Source organism: Oncorhynchus mykiss, chromosome 8, assembly GCF_057628025.1.
Source record: "Oncorhynchus mykiss isolate SJ-2025 chromosome 8, ASM5762802v1, whole genome shotgun sequence".
Lineage (NCBI taxonomy): Eukaryota > Metazoa > Chordata > Actinopteri > Salmoniformes > Salmonidae > Oncorhynchus > Oncorhynchus mykiss.
Genome location: NC_143029.1, coordinates 9,828,668 through 9,856,467, shown reverse-complemented (window position 1 = coordinate 9,856,467; position 27,800 = coordinate 9,828,668). Strand labels below are relative to the sequence as shown.

Here is a 27,800-nt window from a genome sequence, read left to right as displayed (position 1 = left end):
ACAGAACTTTGTGCCATCAGCTGATGTTAAGAAGGGCTTTATAAATACATTTGATTGACTGAACGCTCCAAGAGCAAAACGCTCTGAATTTAAGAATGGACAATCTGACAAAGCTCAGAGTTTACGATTTTTTAATATATTTTTTTATCAATTCATTCGTTCACAGTGAGGACCAAACCGAGGTCTCTGAACCGTTCTGTACGAATATGTGTACCGTTACACCCCTACACGGTACAGTATAGCACAGTAAAGTAACATACGGTACATACAGGACAGCAGAGTTTTATTCAGTAGAATACAGTAGACTACAGTATGGCATGCTACAGTATAGTAGAGGTTAATACAGTAGAGTACAGTACAGAACAGTCAAGTTTAATTCAGCAGCGTAGAGTACAGTTTAATTAATCTGAACACTGACATTGAGTCACCAACCACTCCTGGACATGATTCCAAAACCAAGCCACTGAAGGAGAGTACCAAAGGAGATTATCTATTGATTCTGTTTCTTTGTTGCAGTCCGCACATGCAGGGCTGACTGTTCAACACCCCATATATTTAGGATTCTTTTTTTATTGGCAATAATTTTATATAATAGTTCAAACTGAAAATAACAGAATGATGTGTCTTGTTGATTTGCATATCAGTTCATAATCCCGATGCCATGATATTGGGACATCAAAAATCTGTTTCGAAATGATCTTAAATTTTATGCTGTAGGGTTCTCAAAGCTCTCAACCTTTAATACAAGTTATTTTAAGCTATGCAAGGTTTTGGATTGGCTGCAGACAAACTAATTCATTCCTTTCTCGTTTGAGTAATTGCCTCTTCCATTTTTGTGGCAGAGTTGTGATTGAGTTGGTTATATTTTTGTATTAAACATCTCCATACACCTTTGTCAATTGCTTGGGTGACAACATTTTGGTGTCCTTGTTTACAATGTCATTCATAAACATGATACCGTCCTCATATACTTGATATTTTATAAATTTTCATTTAACCTTTATTTAACTAGAAAAGTCAGTTAAGAACAGGTTCTTGTTTACAATGAGGGCCTAGATGTGCCACATCGATTCATCATCAATAAGTATATCCAAGGCAATCCAGCTTCCTTGAGGATCTATTTTAACAGATTGCACCTACATTTCTAGATTGTTTTTCAGTAGGATCATAAGTCGGTTAGGACATCTACTTTGTGGACGACACAAGTCATTTTTCCAACAATTGCTTACAGAGATTATTTCACTGTATCACAATCCCAGTGAGTCAGAAGTTTACATACACTAAGTTGACTGTGCCTTTAAAGAGCTTGGAAATTCCAGAAAAATATGTGATGGCTTTAGAAGCTTCTGATAGGCTAATTGACATCCTTTGAGGTGTACCTGTGGATGTATTTCAAGGCCTACCTTCAAACTCAGTGCCTCTTTGCCTGACATCAAGGGAAAATTGAAAGAAATCCACAAAGACCTCAGAAAAATAATTGTAGACCTCCACAAGTCTGGTTCATCCTTGGGAGCAATTTCCAAACGCCTGAAGATACCACATTCATCTGTAGCAACAATAGTACTCAAGTATAAACACCATGGGACCACGCAGCCGTCATACTGCTCATGAAGGAGTCGCATTGTCTCCTAGAGGTTAATGTACTTTGTTGCGAAACGTGCAAATAAATCCCAGAACAACAGCAAAGGACCTTGTGAAGATGCTGGAGGAAACAGGTACAAAAGTAGCTATATCCACTGTAAAACGAGTCCTATATCGACATAACCTGAAAGGCCGCTCAGCATTGAAAAAGCCACTGCTCCAAAACCGCCATAAAAAAGCCAGACTACGGTTTGCAACTGCACATGGGGACAAAGATCGTACTTTTTGGAGAAATGTCTTCTGGTCTGATGAAACAAAAATATAACTGTTTGGCCATAATGACCATCGTTATGTTTGGAGGAAAAAGGGGGAGGCTAGCAAGCCGAAGAACACCATCCCAACCGTGAAGCAAGGGGGTGGCAGCATTATGTTGTGGCGGTGCTTTGCCGCAGGAGGGACTGGTGCACTTCACAAAATAGATGGCATCATGAGGGAGGAAAATGAGGTGGATATATTGAAGCAACATCTCAAGACATCAGTCAGGAAGTTAAAGCTTGGTCGCAAATGGGTCTTCTAAATGGACAATGACCCCAAGCATACTTCCAAAGTTGTGGCAAAATGGCTTAAGGACATAGATTTTAGCAAATGTATAAAAAAACTAAACGGAAATATCACATTTACATAAGTATTAAGACCCTAACTAAGTACTTTGTTGAAGCACCTTTGGCAGTGATTACAGCCTCAGGTCCTTTTTTGGTTCTTGAATTCAATCTTGTTTCTCTTGGTCTGAGAGTCTTTAGGTGCCTTTTGGCAAACTCCAAGCGGGCTGTCATGTGTCTTTTACTGAGGATTGAATTTTGTCTGGCCACTCTACCATAAAGGCCTGATTGGTAGAGTGCTGCAGAGATGGTTGTCCTTCTTGAAGGATCTCCCATCACCACAGAGGAACTCTAGAGCTCTGACAGAGTGACCATCGGGTTCTTGGTCACCTCCCAGACCAAGGCCCTTCTCCCCTGATTGCTCAGTTTGGCAGGGGGCAGCTCTAGGAAGTCTTGGTGGTTTCAAACTTCTTCAATTTAAGAATCATGGCCACTGTGTTGTTGGGGGACCTTCAATGCTGCAGAATGTTTTTGGTACCCTTCCCCAGATCTGTGCCTCGACACAGTCTCGGAGCTCTACCAACAATTGCTTGGACCTCATGGCTTGGTTTTTGCTCTGACATGCACTGTCAACTGGGGCACCTTTATATAGACAAGTGTGTGCCTTTCCAAATCATGTCAAATCAATTGAATTTACCACAGGTGGACTCCAATCAAGTTGTAGAAACATCTCAAGGATGATCAATGGAAAAAGGATGCACCTGAGCTCAATTTTGAGTCTCATAGCAAAGGGTCTGAATACTTATGTAAATAAGCTATTTCTATTTTTTATTTTTAATACATTTGCAAAAATGTCTGAACCTGTTTTCATTTTGTCATTATAGGGTATTGTGTGTGATGAGGAAAAAATGTCTGAACCTGTTTCCGTTTTGTCATTATAGGGTATTGTGTGTGATGAGGAAAAAATGTCATGTAACTTAACAAAATGTAGAAGATGTAAAAAGTCAAGGGGTCTGAATACTTTCCGAAGGCGCTGTATATATATTTTATCTAATGCCTTAATTCCTTTTACATTAGATTGATAGAACTTCCTCCAAAAGGATAGCGACCTTTGACAAAGGAACCGCTAATAGAGAATCAACATTTAGGCAAGCAGATATTATTTAATCACAATTGTGGGATGCACATGTCCCCACCCACACATAGACATCTATCACCTTCCACTTGTACACTCACCTACACAAGAGTAGACTTGCAAAGTGAATGTGCATACAGTATCATTGTAGCCATTCGAGAGGAGCGACAAAATGGGTAGATAGCCCAATGTCTAATCCTGGCTTGAATACCCCCTTCTTCCATAACAGATGCACGCTGGCCTGCACATGTTCCAAGTTCTGCCCGCTGGGACCTTGGAGAAGAATGGTGGGATGGTATTGCAGGTGGTGACCGTGGGCCGGTTCTCTACCAGGCTCTCTTTGATGCTGCGGACATCAGCAATGGATAGGTTGGCTTTGAGGGAAAGCAGAGCCGAAATATGTCTCCAACTGAGAAAGGTGGAAGAGCAACAAAAAAAACCCACAGTCATCAAAGTTCAAAACACTCAATTTTAGTCCATTATAGTTCATCAACATGCAGCCATGTGAAACAGCAAGCACAACCCCTGGAAAGTGGTCTTTTTTTTGTAAATATTTTGACAGATGAATATGTAATCTTCACTTCAACACTGTTGACAGATGAAGGTAACCTAATTTAACAAATTAAACTTTAAGATTATACTTTGTAATAATTTATTGATCAAAAAGTAAAAAAATAAAAATGCAATTCCGTAGTGCACCCCTAGCTTCAATAGCTGGTGTTGCCCCCTTTGGCTGAAATAACTTAATGCAGTCGTTTCTTGTAACAGTCTATCAGTCTCTTATACTGACTGGGAGGAATTTTTTCCCACTCTTCTTTACAGTACTGTTTCAACTATGTCATGTTCAAGGGATTTCTTGCATTCACGGCCCGCTTCAAGTCCCCCAACAGCATTTCGACAGGATTGAGATCTTGGCTTTGAACTCAGCCATTCCATAACCCTCCACTTCTTCTTTTTGAGCCATTCTGTTATAGCTTTGCTTGTGTGTTTTGGATCATTGTCCTGTTGCAAGATCCATGTTCGGCCTAAATTCCACTGCTCTCAGGAAACCGGGCCCTGGTCAATCTGATAGGAGACAAGTTCGTCTAGAGACCATTCATCCTGACTTGCCTAGTTAAATAAAGGTTAAATCCCCTGAAAACATCATGATTGATTTGACATAACTATTGGAACATTTATATAAAAAATAAAATATGTGTGAGCCTGTGTATGAATTACCTTGTTTCATAGGCTACTGTATATTGCAAATAATTATGACCATTGGGCAACAGGAGGAAAATCTTTGCGTTACTTCAACGCTCACATGAAAATCTTTCTGCAAACCCGCCACTAGTTGTAGCTGGGCAGATCTAATCTACCATGTCCCGAGCCAAATCAATAGTGGTGCCAATCTAGCAATAGATAAGCACAGAGCCAGCAAGCCAGCAGTACGAGCAAGCAAAATACTTCAGCTACCAAGATACCAAATATGTCTAAACAAACCCTGAATCATTTGTTTTGCTTTCAAACATTTATTTCAGCAGATGGTGCAAAGTGCATCAGAAATATAGAGGAGAAGACCAGAACCATGTCAAATATGTATCAGAAATATAGAGGACAAGACCAGATCCATGTCAAATATGTATCAGAAATATAGAGGAGAAGACCAGATCCATGTCAAATATGTATCAGAAATATAGAGGAGAAGACCAGATCCATGTCAAATATGTATCAGAAATATAGAGGACAAGACCAGATCCATGTCAAATATGTATCAGAAATATAGAGGAGAAGACCAGATCCATGTCAAATATGTATCAGAAATATAGAGGAGAAGACCAGATCCATGTCAAATATGTATCAGAAATATAGAGGAGAAGACCAGAACCATGTCAAATATGTATCAGAAATATAGAGGACAAGACCAGATCCATGTCAAATATGTATCAGAAATATAGAGGAGAAGACCAGATCCATGTCAAATATGTATCAGAAATATAGAGGAGAAGACCAGAACCATGTCGAACTTCAAAACTCCGACCCAGTGACTCAGACTTGAGCACTGGGAGTCGGATTTCAGCCATAGACCATTGGTGACTCGGACTTGGACTCGACTCAGATTTAGCCATAGGTACTCGAGCACAGGGGACTTGGGACTTGACCTTGAGATTTAGTGACTCGACTACAACACTGGTACCAGGTCATGTGACTGGGGTTCTGTGATTATGTGAATGTAAACTCTCCATCTATGTCTTCAGCCTGTGGAGGGGCTGTCTGTCTGTCTCACCTAAGGTCTGGGAAGTCCCTAGCCAGGGTGACGATCTCCAGCTGGATGCTTCCTGGGTCCTGCAGTCTGACCACCTCTGCCATTTTAGGGAGGACCTCACTCAGCCAGCATATTTTGGACCCCTGTGGACAGTGGATAGGTAAGATTATGCATACTTTCAAATGTAATGTCTTTCATTTACTGTATTATGGCATTAAAATGTCTAATTAACTGCATTGAGATGTTTACATTCACTTTAAATAAAGTTGGATTTGATTTGATACTCCACTGAACAAAAATATGAACGCAACATGTAAAGTGTTGGTCCCATGTTTCATGAGCTGAAATGAAAGATCCCTTAAATGTTCCAAACATACAATAAAAGCTTATTTCTCTGAAAAGTTGACAGACCTCCATCTTTACAACCACTGAATCTATATGTTTTGACCAAAACAGTTTACAATCTAAGGTAACGCCAAGTAAATTAGTATCCTCAACTTGTTCAACAGCCACATCACTCATTACCAGATTCAGCTGAGGTCTATAGGGAATGATTTGTACCAAATACAATGCTCTTAGTTGTGGAGATGTTCAGGACCAGTTTATTACTGACCACCTATTTCCAAAAACGACTGCAACTCTTTGTTAAGGGTTTCAGTGACTTCATTAGCTGTGGTTGCTGATGCGTTTATGGTTGAATCATCAGCATTAAAATAATTACAGTTGCAACATCAAATGGTTTTGTGATGACTAAGCCATCTGATTCAATGAAAGATCGGAGTTGAATTTATCTTTCTGCCCATCATTTCATTTAAAGTACTCCAAAAGTTTTTCTGAAAGAAGTTGAATACATTTGTTATCATCTTGTGTTAGAAATACATAGGCTTGCTAACACTCATATTCTTTATTTTATAGATAGCCTATATCTTACAGAACATTCATTATGGAGGGATGGAGTGACGAGGTTGGCCTGCTACAGAGCAGCGAGAGAGAAAGCTCGAGGAAGGTGCTGACAGACAGGTGATGAGGGAAGTGTAGCTCACGATCAAGATCCTCGTGAAAGGCATGAAGAGGGATGGAGAGAAAGGTTGAGGAAGGTGCTGACAGAGAGGTGATGAGGGAAGTGTAGCGCAAGATCAAGCTCCTCGTGAAAGGCATGAAGAGGGAAGGAGAGAAAGGTTGAGAAAAGGGGAATGAGAGACTGGGGAAAGAAAAAAAACAGAAACATGAGCGAGCAGAGAGATGGAGACCGAATGAGAGGAGAAAAGAGAAGGCTGGAGGACATAGTGGAAAAAAAGAGACGGAATGAAAAAGAACAGAAGGTTTGGAGGGTGAGAAAAATATTGGAGGGCGAGAGAGCAAGTGCATATTTCCGGAGGAGAGAAAAAGAGATGGAAAGACATGAGAAGAGAATGGAAGAGGACAGAGAATGAGAAGAGAAATAAAGAGAAGGAGAAACAGGCAGAGGACATGCAAATTAGAAAGGAGGAGAAGAAATAGAGCAGACACATTGTAGAGCAGGAGGAAGACCTTAGAAAGGAATGCAGAATGGCCAGAGACTAAAGGAAGTGAAAGTGATGATGAAGAACAATACAGTACATAGAAAGTCAAAGCTTTGAAGTGTTTGAGTAGTTTGTGGGTCAGAGCAAGAACAATGCTATTACTTTCATATGTTTGTGTAGACACACGCTCAAGCTATATTAATTGCAATATGAGGTGTGTGTGTGTGTGTGTGTGTGTGTGTCTTCGGTGCTTACCGCTTCAATAAAGTAGGTGCTCAGTTTGCTGCTGTCTTCAGCCAGTAATGTGGCTGCTGCCTCCTGCTGCTCCTTGTCCTTCAGCCTCATCTTCCTCTTCATCATCCTCTTCACATACTCCACCATCATCTCCATGTGGAGCCGGCCTAGCAGCTCCTACACACACAAATGTCCATATGTGTGTAATGTTACTATGTGTGTAAGGTCAATGTGTGTGTGAGTGTAAACGTACCTCCACACAGATGGGTTTGAGGTCTGTGAATTGCTGCATGTGTCTTTCCAGTGTCCCCAGAATTTCATCCAGTACCATCTGACCCCCAGTAAACCAGGCCTGCGTCCACAGCCTATGGTACTGCACCTGAGGATACGGGAAGTCATGGAGAGGTCAATATCTGACCTTGAAGCAGTTGATACCAGTGGTCAGAAAATGCTGCAGAGGCACAGACTCATTAGCATTTTTTTTTATTTCTGTTATTTCATAAAATCGTAGGAATGAGCACCACTTGGTTTCTGCCTGGAAATGACCCAGAGGATCTTTGACCCATTTTGATAGAAATTTAGGGGAGTCCATTGACAGGATACTGGACCGGTTTGAATGGCGATGTCCACTGCTCTCATGGAGTGACTCGACACAGGGCAAGACCACCACCCAGCTGCCCGCTCCAAGGTCTCCACCCTTAACACCGGGGCAGAGTCGACACCCCTCTGCTGTTACACGGGGCCTCAATGAAAGCACCACCAGACTTGTTTCGGGTGCAGAGAAGAATCAGCCCTCACTGAATCTCCTGTGTGCCTACTGTAGACATCCTGACATCTCAGGCACTGCAGTGGAGCCCATTGTGGCAGAAAAGCGCAGACCAGCTACGAGCCGTCTGCTGACAGTACTTTTTTTTATTCCACCTGTAGTTAGTGAAGTTAGCTAGCTAGCTAGTGCTAACAGATTGCTAGCATCAACTATCTAGCTTCTTAGTACCTGATTATCTAGCCATTTTTAAATACTATAGCTGTCATTGTTACTGTAGCCTGTACATCTTGCCTTTTTTCACAGCCTTCACAAATCCTGTTGTTCCCCAGCAGTGTTGATTTTGTTGTCAAATTCTATTTGCTTCCATTTCGTTTCAATGTTGTTGTTTTTTTGGGGGCAAGTTGTTGGCATTATAATGGGTCCTTTTTAAAATAAATAAAAAAATTACATCTGTGCTCCCATTTGACCATGTTTCTTGGAGATCCTTTTGAATGGTAAAGTTTCGTGATACTCTCAACTCATCCTGTGGTATCTATGCACACTCTATAGGGGCTGTTAGGTTCTACTTCTCAGAGAAAATAACTCTACGGACACTATGAAAAGCTGAACCAAGACACTATGAAAAGCTGAACCAAGACACTATGAAAAGCTGAACCAAGACACTATGAAAAGCTGAACCAAGACACTATGAAAAGCTGAACCAAGACACTATGAAAAGCTGAACCAAGACACTATGAAAAGCTGAACCAAGACACTATGAAAAGCTGAACCAAGACACTATGAAAAGCTGAACCAAGACACTATGAAAAGCTGAACCAAGACACTATGAAAAGCTGAACCAAGACACTATGAAAAGCTGAACCAAGACACTATGAAAAGCTTAACCAAGACACTATGAAAAGCTGAACCAAGACACTATGAAAAGCTTAACCACGTTTATTCTGCCCAGAGGATCAGTACAGCTGCATTCAGACAAAACATGTTTCCACCACCACTAGTATATATACTCCAGTTTAGGCACAACTCCTTCTCTCCAACCCTTACATCTTTTATGGTTCGACAGGAAGACGAAGTGATTGGGTAATAAACCATCATTTCTTCCTTAAGGGGATCTGACCTCAACCCCCTTGATGCCTAATCCAAAGACCTGTATCCCCTATAGCAATCCTGTGACTTCCTCCCGTCCACAGAACACATTCCAAAGCCATCTGGCTCCTACAGATAACCATTAACTTCTGATGTAAAAAAAAACAGTCTCTATCACTCCTCAGATACTATACTTCTGATTATTACAATGTTCCAAGTTTAACCCAGAATCTCACAGGGCATAAGACATTCTATATACACAGAGGGTGGTAAATTACACAACATCCTGTTATTACATCTGGTATGTAGAATCTAATGTAGCATGTAATAACATATGACATAAGTTGTCAAGAAGACTGTATAATAGTAGTTGTTATTAACAGTTGACATTAGAGCATGACAACAGGATGAACAGTCATTTATAAACACCCATTATAATCGGTTTCATAACATCTCATGCCGTGACTCATAAGTCTTGAACATTACTTACGACAGCTTATGACAAATGTTATGTGTTATATAGCTGTTATAATGGCATATGAATGCATGCATAAGGACAGTAAACTGTTTTTAAGATGTATTTTATTTTAACTATGGTGCTATCCAGAGGCTGTTTAACTGTTTAACAAAATCATCTAATTTGAGAAAGGCTGTCTGGGATTTTGAACTAGATGCCAAAAGTTAACCAAATTAACAGTGCAGATGTAATGTTGTACATTGGAGTATTGCTAGAGTATTATGCTTGGTGTCTCTGCTGTCACATGTAGCCTACCCTGAGCTCCTCATGTATGGGGCCGGTGAAGTATCCGTAGCCACAGTCTCTCAGGTCTGCCAATGTGGACATACAGCTTGTCCTGATCTCTTCTGGGATTGACTCCTCTCTTCCCACTATGAAGTCTCTGTAAAGGAGGAACCAATGTCATGACATCAATGTTGGATTTATGAAGTCAAATAAGAGGTTGGGAGGATTGGAGGGATAGAATGACAATGGACAGTTCAAAGGTACTTTCAATCATCGAGCCGACAAGGTAAAAATCTGTCGTTCTGCCCCTGAGCAAGGCAGTTAACCCACTGTTCCCCCGGGCGCCGATGACGTGGATGTCGATTAAGGCAGCCCCTCACAGGGGTTGGGTTAAGTGTAGTGGTGTAAAGTACTTAAGTAAAAATACTTTAAAGTACTACTTAAGTAGTTTTTGGAGATATCTGTACCCAAAAGGAGCACCAGGGGACAAGCTGGCCCCACAGATAGTAGCCCAGCCCAGCACGTGAGTAAAGGTGATCAGAGGCAGTGAAGCACAGCTGACGGTACTAATCACCTATTTTCTTCCACCTACAAGAACCGGAGGAACTGGAGGAAAAACAGGGTGGTTGATTCTCCAAAGGGGAGGATTTACCTGATGAAAAGGGAGAAGAAGAGGACAAACTACCTCTTGGGAATGGCAACCAGGGATCTGCAACACCAATCGAAAGGAGCTCTCCACGAACGGATAGTTAATAAGGCAGAGACACACCCGTGATTTATGTTATAGTTAAAAGTTACTCACCTTGTGTTCGTTATTCCTGTAAAGAAGAAGATTTGTGATATCCTTGTGAGATCATCCTTGATTGTGTGGGAGTGTTTGAGAAGAGAAAATACCTCAATAGAGAACTTTGTTCAATGTGAGAAAACCTGCTCCCGACTCGTTTATTCCACCTTTCCACTTTAGAGCAACCTAAGTCCACTCACAGTACTTTACTATATATACTTTTAACAACTTTTACTTCACTACATTCCCAAAGAGAATACTGTACTTTTTACTCCATACATTTACTCCTGGCATCCAAAAGTACTCGTTATATTTTTTAATGCTTAGCAGGACAGGACAATGGTCCAATTCACGCATTTATCACTTGAACATCCCTGGTGATCTCTACTGTCTCTGATCTGGAGGACTCACTAAACAGAGAACATCCCTGGTGATCTCTACTGCCTCTGATCTGGTGGACTCACTAAACAGAGAACATCCCTGGTGATCTCTACTGTCTCTGATCTGGTGGACTCACTAAACAGAGAACATCCCTGGTCATCTACTGCCTCTGATCTGGAGGACTCACTAAACAGAGAACATCCCTGGTCCTCCCTACTGCCTCTGATCTGGAGGACTCACTAAACAGAGAACATCCCTGGTCCTCCCTACTGCCTCTGATCTGGAGGACTCACTAAACAGAGAACATCCCTGGTGATCTCTACTGCCTCTGATCTGTAGGACTCACTAAACAGAGAACATCCCTGGTCATCCCTACTGTCTCTGATCTGGAGGACTCACTAAACAGAGAACATCCCTGGTGATCTCTACTGCCTCTGATCTGTAGGACTCACTAAACAGAGAACATCCCTGGTGATCTCTACTGCCTCTGATCTGTAGGACTCACTAAACAGAGAACATCCCTGGTGATCTCTACTGCCTCTGATCTGGTGGACTCACTAAACAGAGAACATCCCTGGTGATCTCTACTGCCTCTGATCTGGTGGACTCACTAAACAGAGAACATCCCTGGTGATCTCTACTGCCTCTGATCTGGTGGACTCACTAAACAGAGAACATCCCTGGTGATCTCTACTGTCTCTGATCTGGTGGACTCACTAAACAGAGAACATCCCTGGTGATCTCTACTGCCTCTGATCTGGCAGACTCACTAAACAGAGAACATCCCTGGTCATCCCTACTGCCTCTGATCTGGCAGACTCACTAAACAGAGAACATCCCTGGTCATCCCTACTGCCTCTGATCTGGAGGACTCACTAAACAGAGAACATCCCTGGTGATCTCTACTGTCTCTGATCTGGTGGACTCACTAAACAGAGAACATCCCTGGTGATCTCTACTGTCTCTGATCTGGAGGACTCACTAAACAGAGAACATCCCTGGTGATCTCTACTGCCTCTGATCTGGTGGACTCACTAAACAGAGAACATCCCTGGTCATCCCTACTGTCTCTGATCTGGTGGACTCACTAAACAGAGAACATCCCTGGTCATCCCTACTGCCTCTGATCTGGTGGACTCACTAAACAATGAACATCCCTGGTCATCCCTACTGTCTCTGATCTGGTGGACTCACTAAACAGAGAACATCCCTGGTGATCTCTACTGCCTCTGATCTGGCAGACTCACTAAACAGAGAACATCCCTGGTGATCTCTACTGCCTCTGATCTGGTGGACTCACTAAACAGAGAACATCCCTGGTGATCTCTACTGTCTCTGATCTGGTGGACTCACTAAACAGAGAACATCCCTGGTGATCTCTACTGCCTCTGATCTGGTGGACTCACTAAACAGAGAACATCCCTGGTGATCTCTACTGCCTCTGATCTGGTGGACTCACTAAACAGAGAACATCCCTGGTGATCTCTACTGCCTCTGATCTGGTGGACTCACTAAACAGAGAACATCCCTGGTGATCTCTACTGCCTCTGATCTGGTGGACTCACTAAACACAAATGCTTCGGATGTAAATGTAAATGAGTGTTGGAGTGTGTCCCTGGCTATCTGTAAAAATATATATATATGAAAATTGTGCCGTCTGGTTTGCTTAACATAAAGAATTTGAAATGATTTATACTTTTTCTTTTGATACTTAAGTATATTTTAGCAATTCAATTTACTGTTGATACTTAAGTATATTTAAAACCAAATACTTCTAGACTTTTACTAAAGTAATATTTTACTGGGTTACTTTTACTTGAGTCATTTTATATTAAGGTATCTTTACTTTTACTCAAGTATGATAATTGGGTACTTTTTCCACCACTGGTTAAATGCGGAAGACACATTTTCAGTTGAATGCAGTCAGTTACAACTGACCTTTCCCTTTCCTGGAGTGTCTACAAGTAGCTAGATAAGTAGAACAAATGATACAACTTCAGATTGTGAGACGGCATGCATATAGATCAAGACTGTTTCATGAGATCGGGGATTAGTAGAAACAAAAAACATTTATAAAATGCCTACTTAGTGCTTATGAATGCTTTATGTAAGGGTTATACATGTGTTATGAAGCTCGTGTGTAGCTAGCTACCCTTCAAATAGCAAGCAAATTCATGAAACAAATGACTTGGCGAAATGGACAACGGTCGTTAGCCTACCTGAATTGTTCGATGCTAACCAGGTTAGCTTTCACGACTGCCTGAGTGTTCTCCCCTGTTCTCTTCACAAATTCTTCAAGAGAGCTCTTATAGCTGCAAATATACATTGTACAAAATGTCAACGGGCATCTCCAGGTTCTTCTTTATCATGACAGTAAAATGTTGAATAGTAACAATGGAGTGCATATTACTAATTTGTAGCATACATATCCATTATAAACTAAACCAGGTCAAAGACCGTCTGCAACAAGACAGTGTAGATAGAACACCACGGTTGACTTACCAACTCCCAGGAAAAGAGGCCATGTAGAATTACGCAATTTGTCTGTGTGGCTTTGAAACCAGAACACAGTAAGCTAATTGAAGGGCTTTGAGCATGATGCTGGATATCAACGTGCATGTTCATCAGTAAAATATTATTTCGTTCAGTGTGGACAGGCCTAAGCCAAACCATTCAAACTTTATGCAAAAACTAATTTGGTTTTCAATAGAAACTTGGTGAATAAGTTAAGAAGCACAATGGAAAAGCAAACGTTCAACTACGACAGGATGTGTTCATTAAGGCACATAACCAAAATGTTTTGCAATGGAAAAGGAAAATCAGTATTACTTATTGGACAAGTCCAGTTAGAGAGACTCTCTGTTTCAGTCCATTTGGTGCCTAAGGAACACGACCCAGTGGCCAGGGCTATAAGGAATGGGTACACTACCTTATCAAGAAGCTGTCCAGCTGACGCAGGATTCTTTGGGCTTTAGCCTCACTGCCCAGAATAGTCCTGGCCTCTCTCATGGCCCCATCAACAGCCTAGTAAACAGAACAACATACAGTATTAGCACATAAAACCTGACCCTGTACAGTCAAAATAGCTTAGAGCAGGGATGGCATTTATTCCATGAAAACTCAATTCAGTGTAGAAACGTATGAAATTCAGTGTAGTGTTAGGTTCTAATTCTCAGAGTAAAAAAACTCTACGGACACTATGAAAAGCTTAACCAAGACACTATGAAAAGCTTAACCAAGACACTATGAAAAGCTTAACCAAGACACTATGAAAAGCTTAACCAAGACTCTATGAAAAGCTTAACCAAGACACTATGAAAAGCTTAACCAAGACACTATGAAAAGCTTAACCAAGACACTATGAAAAGCTGAACCAAGACACTATGAAAAGCTGAACCAAGACACTATGAAAAGCTTAACCAAGACACTATGAAAAGCTTAACCAAGATTATTCTGCCCAGAGGACCAATACCGCTGCATTCAGACAAAACATGTTTCCACCAAATCTTTATTTTATTTCTCCGTTATTTTACCAGGTGAGTTGACTGAGAACACGTTCTCATTTACAGCAACCGTGATGGTTTGAGGGCCAGATTGGGAATTTAGCCAGGACACCGTGGTTAACACCACTACTCTTACGATAAGTGCCATGGGATCTTTTATGACCTCAGAGAGTCAGGACACCCGTTTTAACATCCCATACGAAAGACGGCACCCTACACAGGGCCCCCAATCCCCAATCACTGTCCTGGGGCATTGGGATATTTTTTAGACCAGAGGAAAGAGTGCCTCCTACCGGCCCTCCAACACCACTTCCAGCAGCATCTGGTCTCCCATCCAGGGACTGACCAGGACCAACCCTGCTTAGCTTCAGAAGCAAGCCAGCAGTGGTATGCAGGGTGGTATGCTGCTGGTACGCTGCTGGTAAGCTGCTGGCACCACAAGTATATATACTCCAATTTAGGCACAACTCCTTCTCTCCAATCCTTACATCTATTATGGTTTGACAGGAAGACAAAGTAATAGGGTAATAAACCATCATTTCTTCTTTAAGGGCATCTGACCTGACCTCAACCTCTCATTTGCCTAATCCACAGATGTCCACCCGTCTCCCCTATAGCAATCGTGTGACTTCCTCCCATCCAACCAGCACATTCCAAAGCCATCTGGCTCCTACGGATAACCATTAACTTCTGATGTAAAACCCCTCTAAACCTCAGCACTCCATCAGTGACATGAATAAGTATATTTTCATATTCTCAGAACCCAACAGTAGAAATGTATGAAATTCAGTGCATTTATTAAATATTTCTGATTTATGGTGCTCATTGTTTTGAGGTGTGAAAATATCAGACAAACTTTGGTTTTGGAGGGTAATGTCAGTTTAAATAGAATTATGTCAAGGTTGACATGTTAATATGAAGCTTATATAAAACCATGCGGGAGATAAAAGCTACATATATGTAGTATGAAAACGAAGAAGAACATGTTCAGGTCAAAGAAAGAGTAGGGCTGAACACAGACAAGTACTAGAAGAAGTAGTAGTAATCCAATAGGTTTCAACCTGTATGACGTCAATGGCCAGAGGACAGAAGCAGTACCCATCAATGAGTTCTGGACTCTTTCCACTGAGCCAACCCTCCTCCTCCTTACTGAGAGCCTTGGAGAACCAGGTCCTGACTCTACTCTGAAAACGACATAGCACAGGTCATCACAATTCTGTAAGCTTGACACTATAGTTCTGAAAGACATTGTATACAACATGATAAAATAATACATTATTTCCAATTCTAAAGCACTCTGAAAGTAGCCTGGTCCCAGATATGTTTGTACTATCTTGCCAAGCCCTATGGTCATTAACACACCATAGCAGTTGGCAAGACAGCACAAACAGATCTGGGACCAGGCTACTCTGAAAGTACACACTCTTAGAAAAAAGGGTTCCGAAAGGGTTCTTCGGCTGTTCTCATAGGAGAACCCTTTTTGGTTCCATGTAGAACCCTCTGTGGAAAGGGTTCTACCTGGAGCCATTGTCACGTTCTGACCTTTATTTCCTTTGTTTTGTCTTTATTTAGTATGGTCAGGGCGTGAAGTCTATGTTTTGTGTTTGCATGTTTTTCTATTTCTGTGTTTGGCCTGATATGGTCCTCAATCAGAGGCAGCTGTTTATCGTTGTCCCTGATTGAGAACCATATTTAGGTAGCCTGGTTTTCACTGTTGTTTTGTGGGTGATTGTTTCCTGTGTCAGTGTTTGTGCCACACGGGACTGTTTCGTTTAATTTCACTTTGTTATTTTTGTATTCTGTCGTGTTCAGTTTTTCTATTAAAACATAGACACTTACCACGCTGCGTTTTGGTCCGATCCTTGCTACACCTCTTCAGATGAAGAAGAGAAAATCTGTCGTTACAGCCATAAAGGTTTATTCAAGGGTTATCCTATGGGGAGAGCTGAAAAACCCTTTTGGAATTATTTTTCTTTCTAAGAGTATAGGGATTGGAAAGATAGCGCAAACATCTTGGACCAGGCTACTTTCAGAGTGCTTTAGAATTGGAAATAATGTTGTTGTTTTTTTTCTAAGAGTGTATGGTCGTTAACACCCCATAGCAGTTGGCAAGACAGCACAAACAGATCTGGGACCAGGTTACTCTGAAAGGATGGTCTAGACGTATACACATGGATTTAGCCTGTTCATTAGATTTAGCTGTTTCTGGCATCCTGTTTACCTCTTTTTGTAGTAGATACTGCTCCTCCAATGTTGTGAGATCCTTCTCAGATAAAAGAGTTCCCAAAGACTCCATGTTGATGTGCCCCTCAAGGTCTTTGTGTTTTAAGATGTCACTGAAACAGATATAAACATGGTATAACATGTTGTAAATGACATCATGTCATTGATAGAAACCATACGAGACATCTCAGAAACACTCAAAGACTGTACAAGGAAGGAGGATAATGTAGAAAAACTTCAGCTATCAGCTACGCAAAATATGCAGCATTTATGTTAGCAGACTTTCTAAAAAGGGGAACTAGCCTTTTTTAAAAGGGGAAGGTCAGGATTTTACAACTTTGTTAAATGATTCATCATAATGTAAATAGTCTATGGGTCTGGAGAAACTATAATCCATGGTTCAGTTCTTTAAACAGCCACTACAAACTTCAGCTAACTTTAGCCACTGCTAGCTAACAATCAATGGCAGTGATAGGGGAAACTGTGCAATTTTCTAAATGTAATGGCCCAATCAACTCAAATCAACTACATATGCGGTTTGACCTACTTAAATGTGATTTGGACATTTTATAAAGAAAATTGCCCCTATCACTTCCACTGAGTGTTAACAAGCCCTTTAATAATCCAGGGCAACTGCCCTCCCATTTCCCACTTACTTTGGATAGTAATTGTTCACCCAGCAGAGGAGGTAGTTACAGTCATCCACATCGAGCCCAGAGCGGGCCAGTTCTGTTAACCTTGCTGAGAACTTCTGATGGTAAAGTCTCACATACAAGTTGCACACGTCAAAGTCTGGGGGGTAGCAGTCCCTTATGTCCCTGGCCACCCTGAGAACGTCCTCCTTCAGACGCCTGCCCATCCTACATACCTCCCTTTTCATGGACGTTGACAGGTTGTCCACACTGCTAACGCTAATATTGTCCTCCTCCACTGTCGCATTCCTCATTTGAGAATCCACCATTTTTTTAAGCAGGGTGTCGTGGATGAGCCGGCACTGGTGTGGCCGCCACACGGGGGCCTCGCTGCTGCCCTCGGGCCGCCCTTCCCATTGCTGGTCCTTCTCTTCCAGCAGCGTTATGGTTTCCACCGCACTCCGAAGTATCTCTAGGTGTTCTCCCGAGGGTGTGGAACTAAAGGTGGTGTGAACTGCCATCCATAAGTGGAGCAGCAGGGTTTCATAATCTTTTTGGAGCGTGTCTTTATCATCCTCGTTGCAAACCTGAACCAACCCCTCTACTGTCATGGTTTCTTGGCCAAAGAGCTGATCCTCTCGCAAGAGCAACTGCTGGCAAGCCTCCACCAAGCGATTTTCCTTCAGGTTCTCCAAAAAGTCCATAATCACCTCTGAAAAAAATAAAATAAAATTCACAGACCACCAAGTACAATGATTGAATAGTTATTTTAGTGCAGTCTGTACGTGACAATGAATGGAGACACACATACATATATATATATATATATATATATATATATATATATATATATATATATATATATATATATATATATATATATATATATATATATATATATATACACACTGCTCAAAAACATAAAGGGAACACTTAAACAAAACAATTTAACTCCAAGTCAATCACACTTCTGTGAAATCAAACTGTCCACTTAGGAAGCAACACTGATTGACAATCAATTTCACATGCTGTTGTGCAAATGGTATAGACAACAGGTGGAAATTATAGGCAATTAGCAAGACACCCCCAATAAAGGAGTGGTTCTGCAGGTGGGGACCACAGACCACTTCTCAGTTCCTATGCTTCCTGGCTGATGTTTTGGTCACTTTTGAATGTTGGAGGAGCGTTCACTCTAGTGGTAGCATGAGACGGAGTCTACAACCCACACAAGTGGCTTAGGTAGTGCAGCTCATCCAGGATGGCACATCAATGCGAGCTGTGGCAAGAAGGTTTGCTGTGTCTGTCAGCGTAGTGTCCAGACCATGGAGGCACTACCAGGAGACAGGCCAGTACATCAGGAGACGTGGAGGAGGCCGTAGGAGGACAACAACCCAGCAGCAGGACCGCTACCTCCGCCTTTGTGCAAGGAGGAGCAGGAGGAGCACGGCCAGAGCCCTGTAAAATGACCTCCAGCAGGTCACAAATGTGCATGTGTCTGCTCAAACGGTCAGAAACTCCATGAGGGTGGTATGAGGGCCCGACGTCCACAGGTGGGGGTTGTGCTTACAGCCCAACACCGTGCAGGACGTTTTTCATTTGCCAGAGAACACCAAGATTGGCAAATTCGCCACTGGCGCCCTGTGCTCTTCACAGATGAAAGCAGGTTCACACTGAGCACATGTGACAGTCTGGAGACGCGGTGGAGAATGTTCTGCTGCCTGCAACATCCTCCAGCATGACCGGTTTGGCGGTGGGTCAGTCATGGTGTGGGGTGGCATTTCTTTGGGGGGCTGCACAGCCCTCCATGTGCTCGCCAGAGGTAGCCTGACTGCCATTAGGTACCGAGATGAGATCCTCAGACCCCTTGTGAGACCATATGCTGGTGCGGTTGGCCCTGGGTTCCTCCTAATGCAAGACAATGCTAGACCTCATGTGGCTGGAGTGTGTCAGCAGTTCCTGCAAGAGGAAGGCATTGATGCTCTGGACTGGCCCGCCCGTTCCCCAGACCTGAATCCAAGTGAGCACTTCTGGGACATCATGTCTCGCTCCATCCACCAACGCCACGTTGCACCACAGACTGTCCAGGAGTTGGCGGATGCTTTAGTCCAGGTCTGGGAGGAGATCCCTCAGGAGACCATCCGCCACCTCATCAGGAGCATGCCCAGGCATTGTAGGGAGGTCATACAGGCACGTGGAGGCCACACACACTACTGAGCCTCATTTTGACTTGTTTTAAGGAGATTACATCAAAGTTGGATCAGCCTGTAGTGTAGTTTTCCACTTTAATTTTGAGTGTGACTCCAAATCCAGACCTCCATGGGTTGATAAATTTGATTTCCATTCAACATTTTTGTGTGATTTTGTTGTCAGCACATTCAACTATGTAAAGAAAAAAGTATTTAATAAGAATATTTCATTCATTCTGATCTAGCATGTGTTATTTTAGTGTTCCCTTTATTTTTTTGAGCAGTGTATATATAGTGCAAATAATTTCTCATGGTGAACGAAAATATAATGACACTTAATTTTTTCATTTAGAATTCCTCTGTAAGGATGATAAATATGACAAATCAATATACTGAGCTAGTAGGCTAGTACTTCATACAGGCTACTTCACAGTATAGTACATTGGAGTTAACCTTAAAGTAGACAGCTTAGTCTATATACTTCACACCCTTGTCTTTTTCCACATTTTGTTGTGCCTGATTTTTAAATGGATTAAATAGAGATGGTAGTCACTGGTCTACACACAATACCGCATAATGTCAAAGTGGAATTATATTTTCAGACATTAACTATTTATGTTATGGGTATGCTTGTAATTGTTAAGGACTGGGGAGCTTTTCAGTATAAAAAACGAACAGAATGGAACTAAGCACAGGCAAAATCCTAGCGGAAAACCTGGTTCAGTCTGCTTTCCACCAGACTAGGAGATGAATTCCATCAGGACAATAACCTAAAACACAAGGCCAAATCTACATTGGAGTTGCTTCCCAAGTAGACAGTGAATGTTCCTGAGTGGCCGAGTTACAGTTTTGACTTAAATCTACTTGAAAATCTATGGCAAGACCTGAAAATGGTTGTCTAGTAATGATCAACAACCAATTTGACAAATAATTTTGAAAAAGATAAATGGGGAAATGTTGCACAGTCCAGGAGTGGAAAGCGCTTAGAGATGTACCCAGAAAGACTCAAAGATTGAATTGCTGCCAATGTGTCACGACTTCTGCCGAAGTTGGTCCCTCTCCTTGTTCGGGCGGCATTCGGCGGTCGACGTCACCGGCTTTCTAGTCACCACCGATCCATGTTTCATTTTCCATTTGTTTTGTCTTCATTGTACACACCTGGTTTCCATTTGTTTTGTCTTCATTATACACACCTGGTTTCCATTTGTTTTGTCTTCATTGTACACACCTGGTTTCCATTTGTTTTGTCTTCATTATACACACCTGGTTTCCATTCCATAATCAATGTTCCTTATTTAACCCTCTGGCTTCCCTTTCTGTTTTGTGAGTGATTGTCATTGTCATGTGGGTTCGTTCTTTGTGCTCTGGATATTTGTATTTTTCCTTGTTGGAACATTACTTACATTTTGAGTAAATTCAGATGATTACTCATACCTGTGTCCTGCGCCTGACTCCACTTATCCATTCACCTAATCGCTGACACAATGGTGCTTCTACAAACTATTGACTCAGGGGTTTGAATACTAATGTAAATTAGATATTTATGTATTTCGTTTTCAATAAATGTGTGTTTTTTTTTTCTTCAAAAAACAAGATTCCATTTTGTAATTATGGGGTAATGTGTGAGAAATAAATACATATTTAGGCAATTTTGAATTCAGGCAGTAACACAACAAAATGTGGAATAAGTCAAGGAGTGTGAATAGTTTCTGAAAACGCTGTAAATTATACACACATCAGATAGAACGCTGAAGACAAATTCTGACCAATTAATACTGTAGTTAAATGTACCTGTTTGAGGAGGATTGCTCTCCACTCTGGGTTTGGGGCTCCGTGGACGTCGCACAAAGCCTGATATTTTAGGCATTTTCAGTTTCAGCTTAACCTTCCCATGTACTGTTTTGGGACTGCCCTGCATTGCAGGCGATAGATTAACCATTGCTGCCACCAGGTCGGGTCCAAGCACACCCACTTCCTCTATAAAAAAACAAACATATTTTGTACAGTCGTCAATATTCTATCTTTATAAAAACCTATCATGGCATTGCACAATTTTTTTTCTATCGCCTATTATTAATCCGCAACCTCTTACCATTACCATACCATCTTACCATTCATTGTTGCACGGTTAAAGGTCGATATACAAACTGGATATGAAGTTATAGGCTACAATAGTGGGTTAAACATAATAACAAAAGGCAACACTATTAACACACAGCGTGGGAATGATATGACCGCAGGTGCGCAAGAGAGCCAGTGTTATGTCATAAGGCTGATATCTGAGTGGGAGTGACTAACAAAATCAATGGGGCCCCCCCGGAGGTCAGGGTGCCTGGAAACCTACCCTGTGTGCCCGATCGCTATTCGGCCATGATTACTACAAGTTTAGATTGCTGGCTAGATTAATTTACCAATAAAAAAATTGTTAGGCGACATGCTAATCAAATCAAATAGTATTTGTCACATGCTCTGAATACAACAGGTGTAGACCTTAACGTGAAATGCTTACTTACAAGCCCTTAACCAACAATACAGTTCAAGAAATAGTGAACAAAATATGTACTAAATAAACTAAAGTTCAAATAGTCAAATAAAATAACAATAACGAGGCTATATACAGGGGGTACCGGTACAGAGTCAATGTGGAGGCTATATACAGGGGGTACCGGTACAGAGTCAATGTGGAGGCTATATACAGGGGGTACCGGTACCGAGTCAATGTGGAGGCTATATACAGGGGGTACCGGTACCGAGTCAATGTGGAGGCTATATACAGGGGGTACCGGTACCGAGTCAATGTGGAGGCTATATACAGGGGGTACCGGTACAGAGTCAATGTGGAGGCTATATACAGGGGGTACCGGTACCGAGTCAATGTGAAGGCTATATACAGGGGGTACCGGTACCGAGTCAATGTGGAGGCTATATACAGGGGGTACCGGTACCGAGTCAATGTGGAGGCTATATACAGGGGGTACCGGTACAGAGTCAATGTGGAGGCTATATACAGGGGGTACCGGTACCGAGTCAATGTGAACGGGGGAAAAGGTTAGTCTAGTTAATTTGTACATGTAGGTAGGGGTAAGTGGCTATGCATAGATAATAAACAGTGAGTAGCAGCAGTGTAAAAACAAAGGGAGGGGAGGCGTGTCAACGTAAATAGTCCAGGTGGTCATTTGATTCATTGTTCAGTAGTCTTATGGCTTGGGGGTAGAATCTGTTAAGGAGCCTTTTGGTCCTAGATTTGGCACTCCAGTGCCGCTTGCCGTGCGGTAGCAGAGAGAACAGTCTATGACTTGGGTGACTGGAGTCTTTGACATCTTTTGGGGCCTTGCTCCGACACCGCCTAGCATATACAGATGAAGTTAGAAGTTTACTTACACCTTAGCCAAATACATTTAAACTTAGTTCTTCACAATTCCTGACATTTAATCCTAGTAAAAATTCACTGTCTTAGGTCAGTTAGGATCACCACTTTATTTTAAGAATATGAAATGTCAGAATAATAATGTCAGAATAATTACCCTGCACACGAAGAGGCAACACACATTATTTTAACCCTTGGCGGAGTCCTAGCTCTCAGGCACCTTGCTAGCCGAAATTCAGGCAAAAAGAGAACAATAAGGGGGTATGGAAATACAGATAACCCGCGATGGGCCAAACCAAAATATACAAACCTTTTACAATCACATGTATGTACAATATTGATATGAAAAAGTGTTTGTACACCAAATAAAAACATTAGCTATGCAGCTGTAATTTAAAAAATACACTGAATTATTATAAAATTATTAACATCCCCTTTTGACCTGGCCTATTTGAATTGGTCCTTGTTTGCAACTTGGTGCATAATCTAGGGGAACAACATCACACTGCTACACAAGGACTGACCATCCATGATATCAACATTTTTGTTTTAACCATGTTATGACGCTATACAGCGTTTGTTTACATTTACAAAATGTACAAACATTTGACAAAAACAAGGTTATATTTTGGGTTCTCATTGATTGTGACAGTTGAAGTATGCTCATCAGGCATTTCTAAGTTATATTCAATGGATATATATATATATATATATATATATATATATATATATATATATATATATATATATATACACACAGAACCAGTCAAAAGTTGGACACACCTACTCAGTTTTTAAATTTTTTTTAAACTATTTTCTACATTGGTGAATAATAGTGAAGACAACTAACACATGGAATCATGTAGTAACCAAGAAGGTGTTAACGAAATCTAAATATATTTTAGACATTCAAAGTAGCCACCCTTTGCCTTGATGACAGCTTTGCACACGCTTGGCATTCTCTCAACCAGTTTCACCTGGAATGATTTTCCAACAGTCTTGAAGGAGTTCCCACATAAGCTGAGCACCTGTTGGCTGCTTTTCCTTCATACTGTGGTCCAACTCATCCCAAACCATCTCAATTGGGTTGAGGTCAGGTGGTTGTGGAGGTCAGGTGATCTGATGCAGCACTTCATAACTCTAGGTCAAATAGCCCTTACACAGCCTGGACGTGTGTTGAGGCATTGTTCTGTTAAAAAACAAATGATACTCCCACTAAGTGCAAACCAGAAGAGATGGTGTATCACTGCATAATGCTGTGGTAGGCATGCTGGTTAAGTGTTCCTTGAATTCTAAATATATCACTGACAGTGACACCAGCAAAGAACACCCACACCATCACACCTCATCCTCCATGCTTCACGGTGGGAACCACACATACGGATATCTGCAGCAGAGGTAAATCTGGGTTTTCCATTCCTGTGGCGGTCCTCATGAGGGCCAGTTTCATCACAGCGCTTGATAGTTTTTGCGACTGCACTTGAAGAAACTTTCAAAGTTCTTGAAAATTTCGCATTGACTGACCTTCATGTCTTAAAGTAATGGACTGTCATTTCTCTTTGCTTATTTAACCTGTTCTTGCTATAACATGGATTTAGCCCTATTTGGCAAAAGACCATCTTCGTATACCACCCCTGGCTTGTCACAACACAACTGATTGGCTCAAACACATTGAGGAAAGAAATTCCACAAATTGACGTTTAACAAGGCGCATCGTTTCATTGAAATGCTTTCCAGGTGACTACCTCATGAAGCTGGTTGAGATAATGCCAAGAGTGTGCAAAGCTGTCATCAAGGCAAAGGGTGGCTACTTTGAAGAATCTAAAATATATTTTGGTTTCTTGAACACTTTTTGGTTACTACATGATTCCATATGTGTTATTTCATAGTTTTGATGGCTTCACTATTATTCTACAATGTAGAAAATAGTAAAAATAAGAAAAAACCTGGAATGAGTAGGTGTGTCCAAACTTTTGACTGGTTCTGTATATATATAATTTATACGTCCTAAAATGGAAGCAGCAACTACAGGTTGCCCCTTTTAAGTCTATCAAAAGTGTGTGAGTTTGAGCATGTGTCCATTAGGCCTATGGATTTATATATATATTTTTCAGCATATATTAGCCTCACTTTTATTCCATAGGCTGGGATCTGCACTTTGCAGCTATTGCTAGAGCCCATTTTTCAATTGCTGTCCATTGGTTTAAAAAAACTATGATTGACAGGCAGCTTACACTTCTTGAATTCAACCATTATTGGGCTCAAATACACATTGATTTGTGAACAGCCATCCACAACCACAAACAGTAAGGCACAAATAGCTAAATGAGAGAGCAGCAGTGTGAATCACACCAATGCGCTATGTAGATATCAATAATAATTGATATCCGTATCACCGTAGACTACACCACTGCTGTCATCCTTACCTCGAAGCGTTAATTAAAATTGGATCATCTTTGGATGATGACAGTAGTCGCACGATTGGAAGACATGGCTTGGACTTTAGTCTACAAAAGCCTATTCCTGCTCTTTCCCCGCGATCCATCAAACACATTTGGTGTGTCATCATAGTGGTCTCTGACTTGTGGTCAGACTCCCTCAGGTGGAACAAATTTAAATTTGCGCATTTTTTCAATGCTGTTTTGAATATCATTGCGAAACAGAAAAGTGTCAAAGATTTTCTTTCGCAAACATCGTTTCTGAATTGAAAAGTAATCCTCGAAGTAATCATCTAGTTTTCAAAAGTATATGTAATCTGATTACTCAAAAATGTCGGGTAATGTAACAGATTACAATTACATTTTTTTTGTAACGTTACTACCAAACCCTGTCCACCAGTTGATCCTACAGTATTTATAGAAACAGCACAATTTTATTTGTGAAGAACCATTGCAATCGACTATAGTGGATTATTTATGACTAATATATAGATTACAATATATAGACTATATAACATTGATATAATAATGAGAATAATAAGCATAATCATAATTATCAAGTTCAGCCTAATATGAACTTTAATTTAGAATTAAAAGTGTAGGCCTTGTAGTAGACAGATGAAAAAGCCATACAATGGTAGAAAACAATGAACAATATGACTTTTCAAATATTCCTTTAAATGTATGTATTGGCTAGTCAAAAAGGTATATTGTAGCCATCCCATGAACATATGTCGAAAGCTACACATATTCATCTTCTTTGATGGTTCATCAACTTCCGTTTCTGTGACTGCGCAGAAAACTAGCTCACGAGTTGGATTCGTTCAACGCATGCAACGCAAACCAGCCTGATCCCAGCAACTTGTTGCAACTGCGCTTAGCGTCACATTGAAATTAATGGACTTTCGCCGGATCGCAAACAATTGGTGGGAGTCTGTATGTACGAGGCTTCATCACCGAGATAGGACACACCCAACCTACCCTCGGTGTCCACACGCATCCGAAATAGGATACAACCAACCTACCCTCGGTGTCCAAATCTAGCAACTGTTATTTTCTCTTGAATGTCAAAAATCTACAATATGAATTCGTTCAACGCATGCAACGCAAACCAGCCTGGTCCCAGCAACTTGTTGCAACTGCCCTTAGCGTCACATTGTAATTAATGGACTTCCGCGGTATCGCAAACAATTGGTGGGAGTCTGTATGTACTAGGCTTCATCACCGAGATAGGCCACACCCAACCTACCCTCGGTGTCCACACGCATCCGAGATAGGATACACCCAACCTACCCTCGGTGTCCAAATCTAGCAACTGTCATTTTCTCTTGAATGTCAAAAATCTACAACATATAAATGGAATGCTTTATTTAAAATGCATGCATTCAAATGTAGGCTAAAGTGCGAGTATATACTGTGCACCTTTGGTTGAAACCCTCGACTACGTAGTACTCACCTCCATACAATACCTTGCAAATTGGACAGACTGCGTGGTCATTGTCGATGTAAACTGCTATGGCAAACGTTAAATACAACCATTGTTCACACTAGATTGAGTCAGTTTTAACCAGGATAAAAGATGACATGTCAGTTCGATTTAATCATCCAACATTTTGAAACCAAATCACTGACATCTACAAATCTAGATGCGCTTTCCCGAGATAGTCTAAAATATTTATTTCAACCTAAATTCCGAATGTTTAGCCATTGTCATCATATATGTGTTAAATACAAAGCACATTCGAGGCATTAAAACGATGACACAAATTATGCATTTACCTATTTCTACAAGTAAAGAATATATATATATCCTACCTATGACGTTTTTCTTTGGGAAAAACACAAACAATTTATTTCGACCAGGAACGAACACACCGAAGCTAATTCTGGTGTTCAGAATTAAGCGGCTTTGCTACTTTTTTTCTATTAATTCTATCGGAGAGGGAATATGCAATTCCATATAGCGACAGCGCAATTTAACAGCCGAGACCTCTGAGCACGCACTGTTCTTGACAGTGCGTGATGGCCTCTCCCGAGTCCGTACGAGAGTTGTAGCGATGGGACAAGACTAACTACCAATTGGATACCACGAAATTGGGGAGAAACAGAGGAACAAATTAATAAAACATGGTGCTCTTCTTGAACGCTCTCATGATTGACAGTAGTTGGAGAGAATTGTATGGTATCAGTGACGACAGTACATTTATCAGCCCTGTAATGGATAGTGATATGCTCCTAGTAAGCCTGAATGTCTCCACACACAACAAAAACCGTGGTAATGACAGATTCAGGTTGGATATTCGCCTGTCGTTTTCCTTACGACCATCAGGCTAGTTGAGAACAAGTTCTCATTTACAACTGCGACCTGGCCAAGATAAAGCAAAGCAGTGTGACAC

The 27,800-nt window shown here is 41.3% G+C and overlaps 1 protein-coding gene across 2 annotated transcripts; it reads right to left on the bottom strand.

Annotated features, from left to right (window-relative positions):
* Nucleotides 1-266: 266 nt before the first annotated feature.
* Nucleotides 267-27,561, bottom strand: LOC110529331 (tumor necrosis factor alpha-induced protein 2). 2 transcript variants are annotated; one of them, XM_021611464.3, is made up of 12 exons: nucleotides 27,220-27,561; nucleotides 21,391-21,576; nucleotides 17,438-18,125; nucleotides 16,780-16,894; nucleotides 15,620-15,742; nucleotides 13,985-14,079; nucleotides 13,275-13,367; nucleotides 9,921-10,047; nucleotides 7,550-7,675; nucleotides 7,318-7,473; nucleotides 5,582-5,703; nucleotides 267-3,724 (listed from the first exon to the last, which is right to left on the bottom strand). In XM_021611464.3, the coding sequence occupies exons 2-12, from the start codon at nucleotides 21,536-21,538 to the stop codon at nucleotides 3,508-3,510; spliced, it is 2,010 nt and encodes a 669-aa protein (XP_021467139.3). In that variant the 5' UTR covers nucleotides 21,539-21,576; nucleotides 27,220-27,561; the 3' UTR covers nucleotides 267-3,507. The 2 variants fall into 2 exon arrangements, with proteins under 2 accessions (XP_021467139.3, XP_090098639.1); XM_090242513.1 differs by lacking the exon at nucleotides 27,220-27,561 and having other exon boundaries at nucleotides 21,391-21,686.
* Nucleotides 27,562-27,800: the final 239 nt, after the last annotated feature.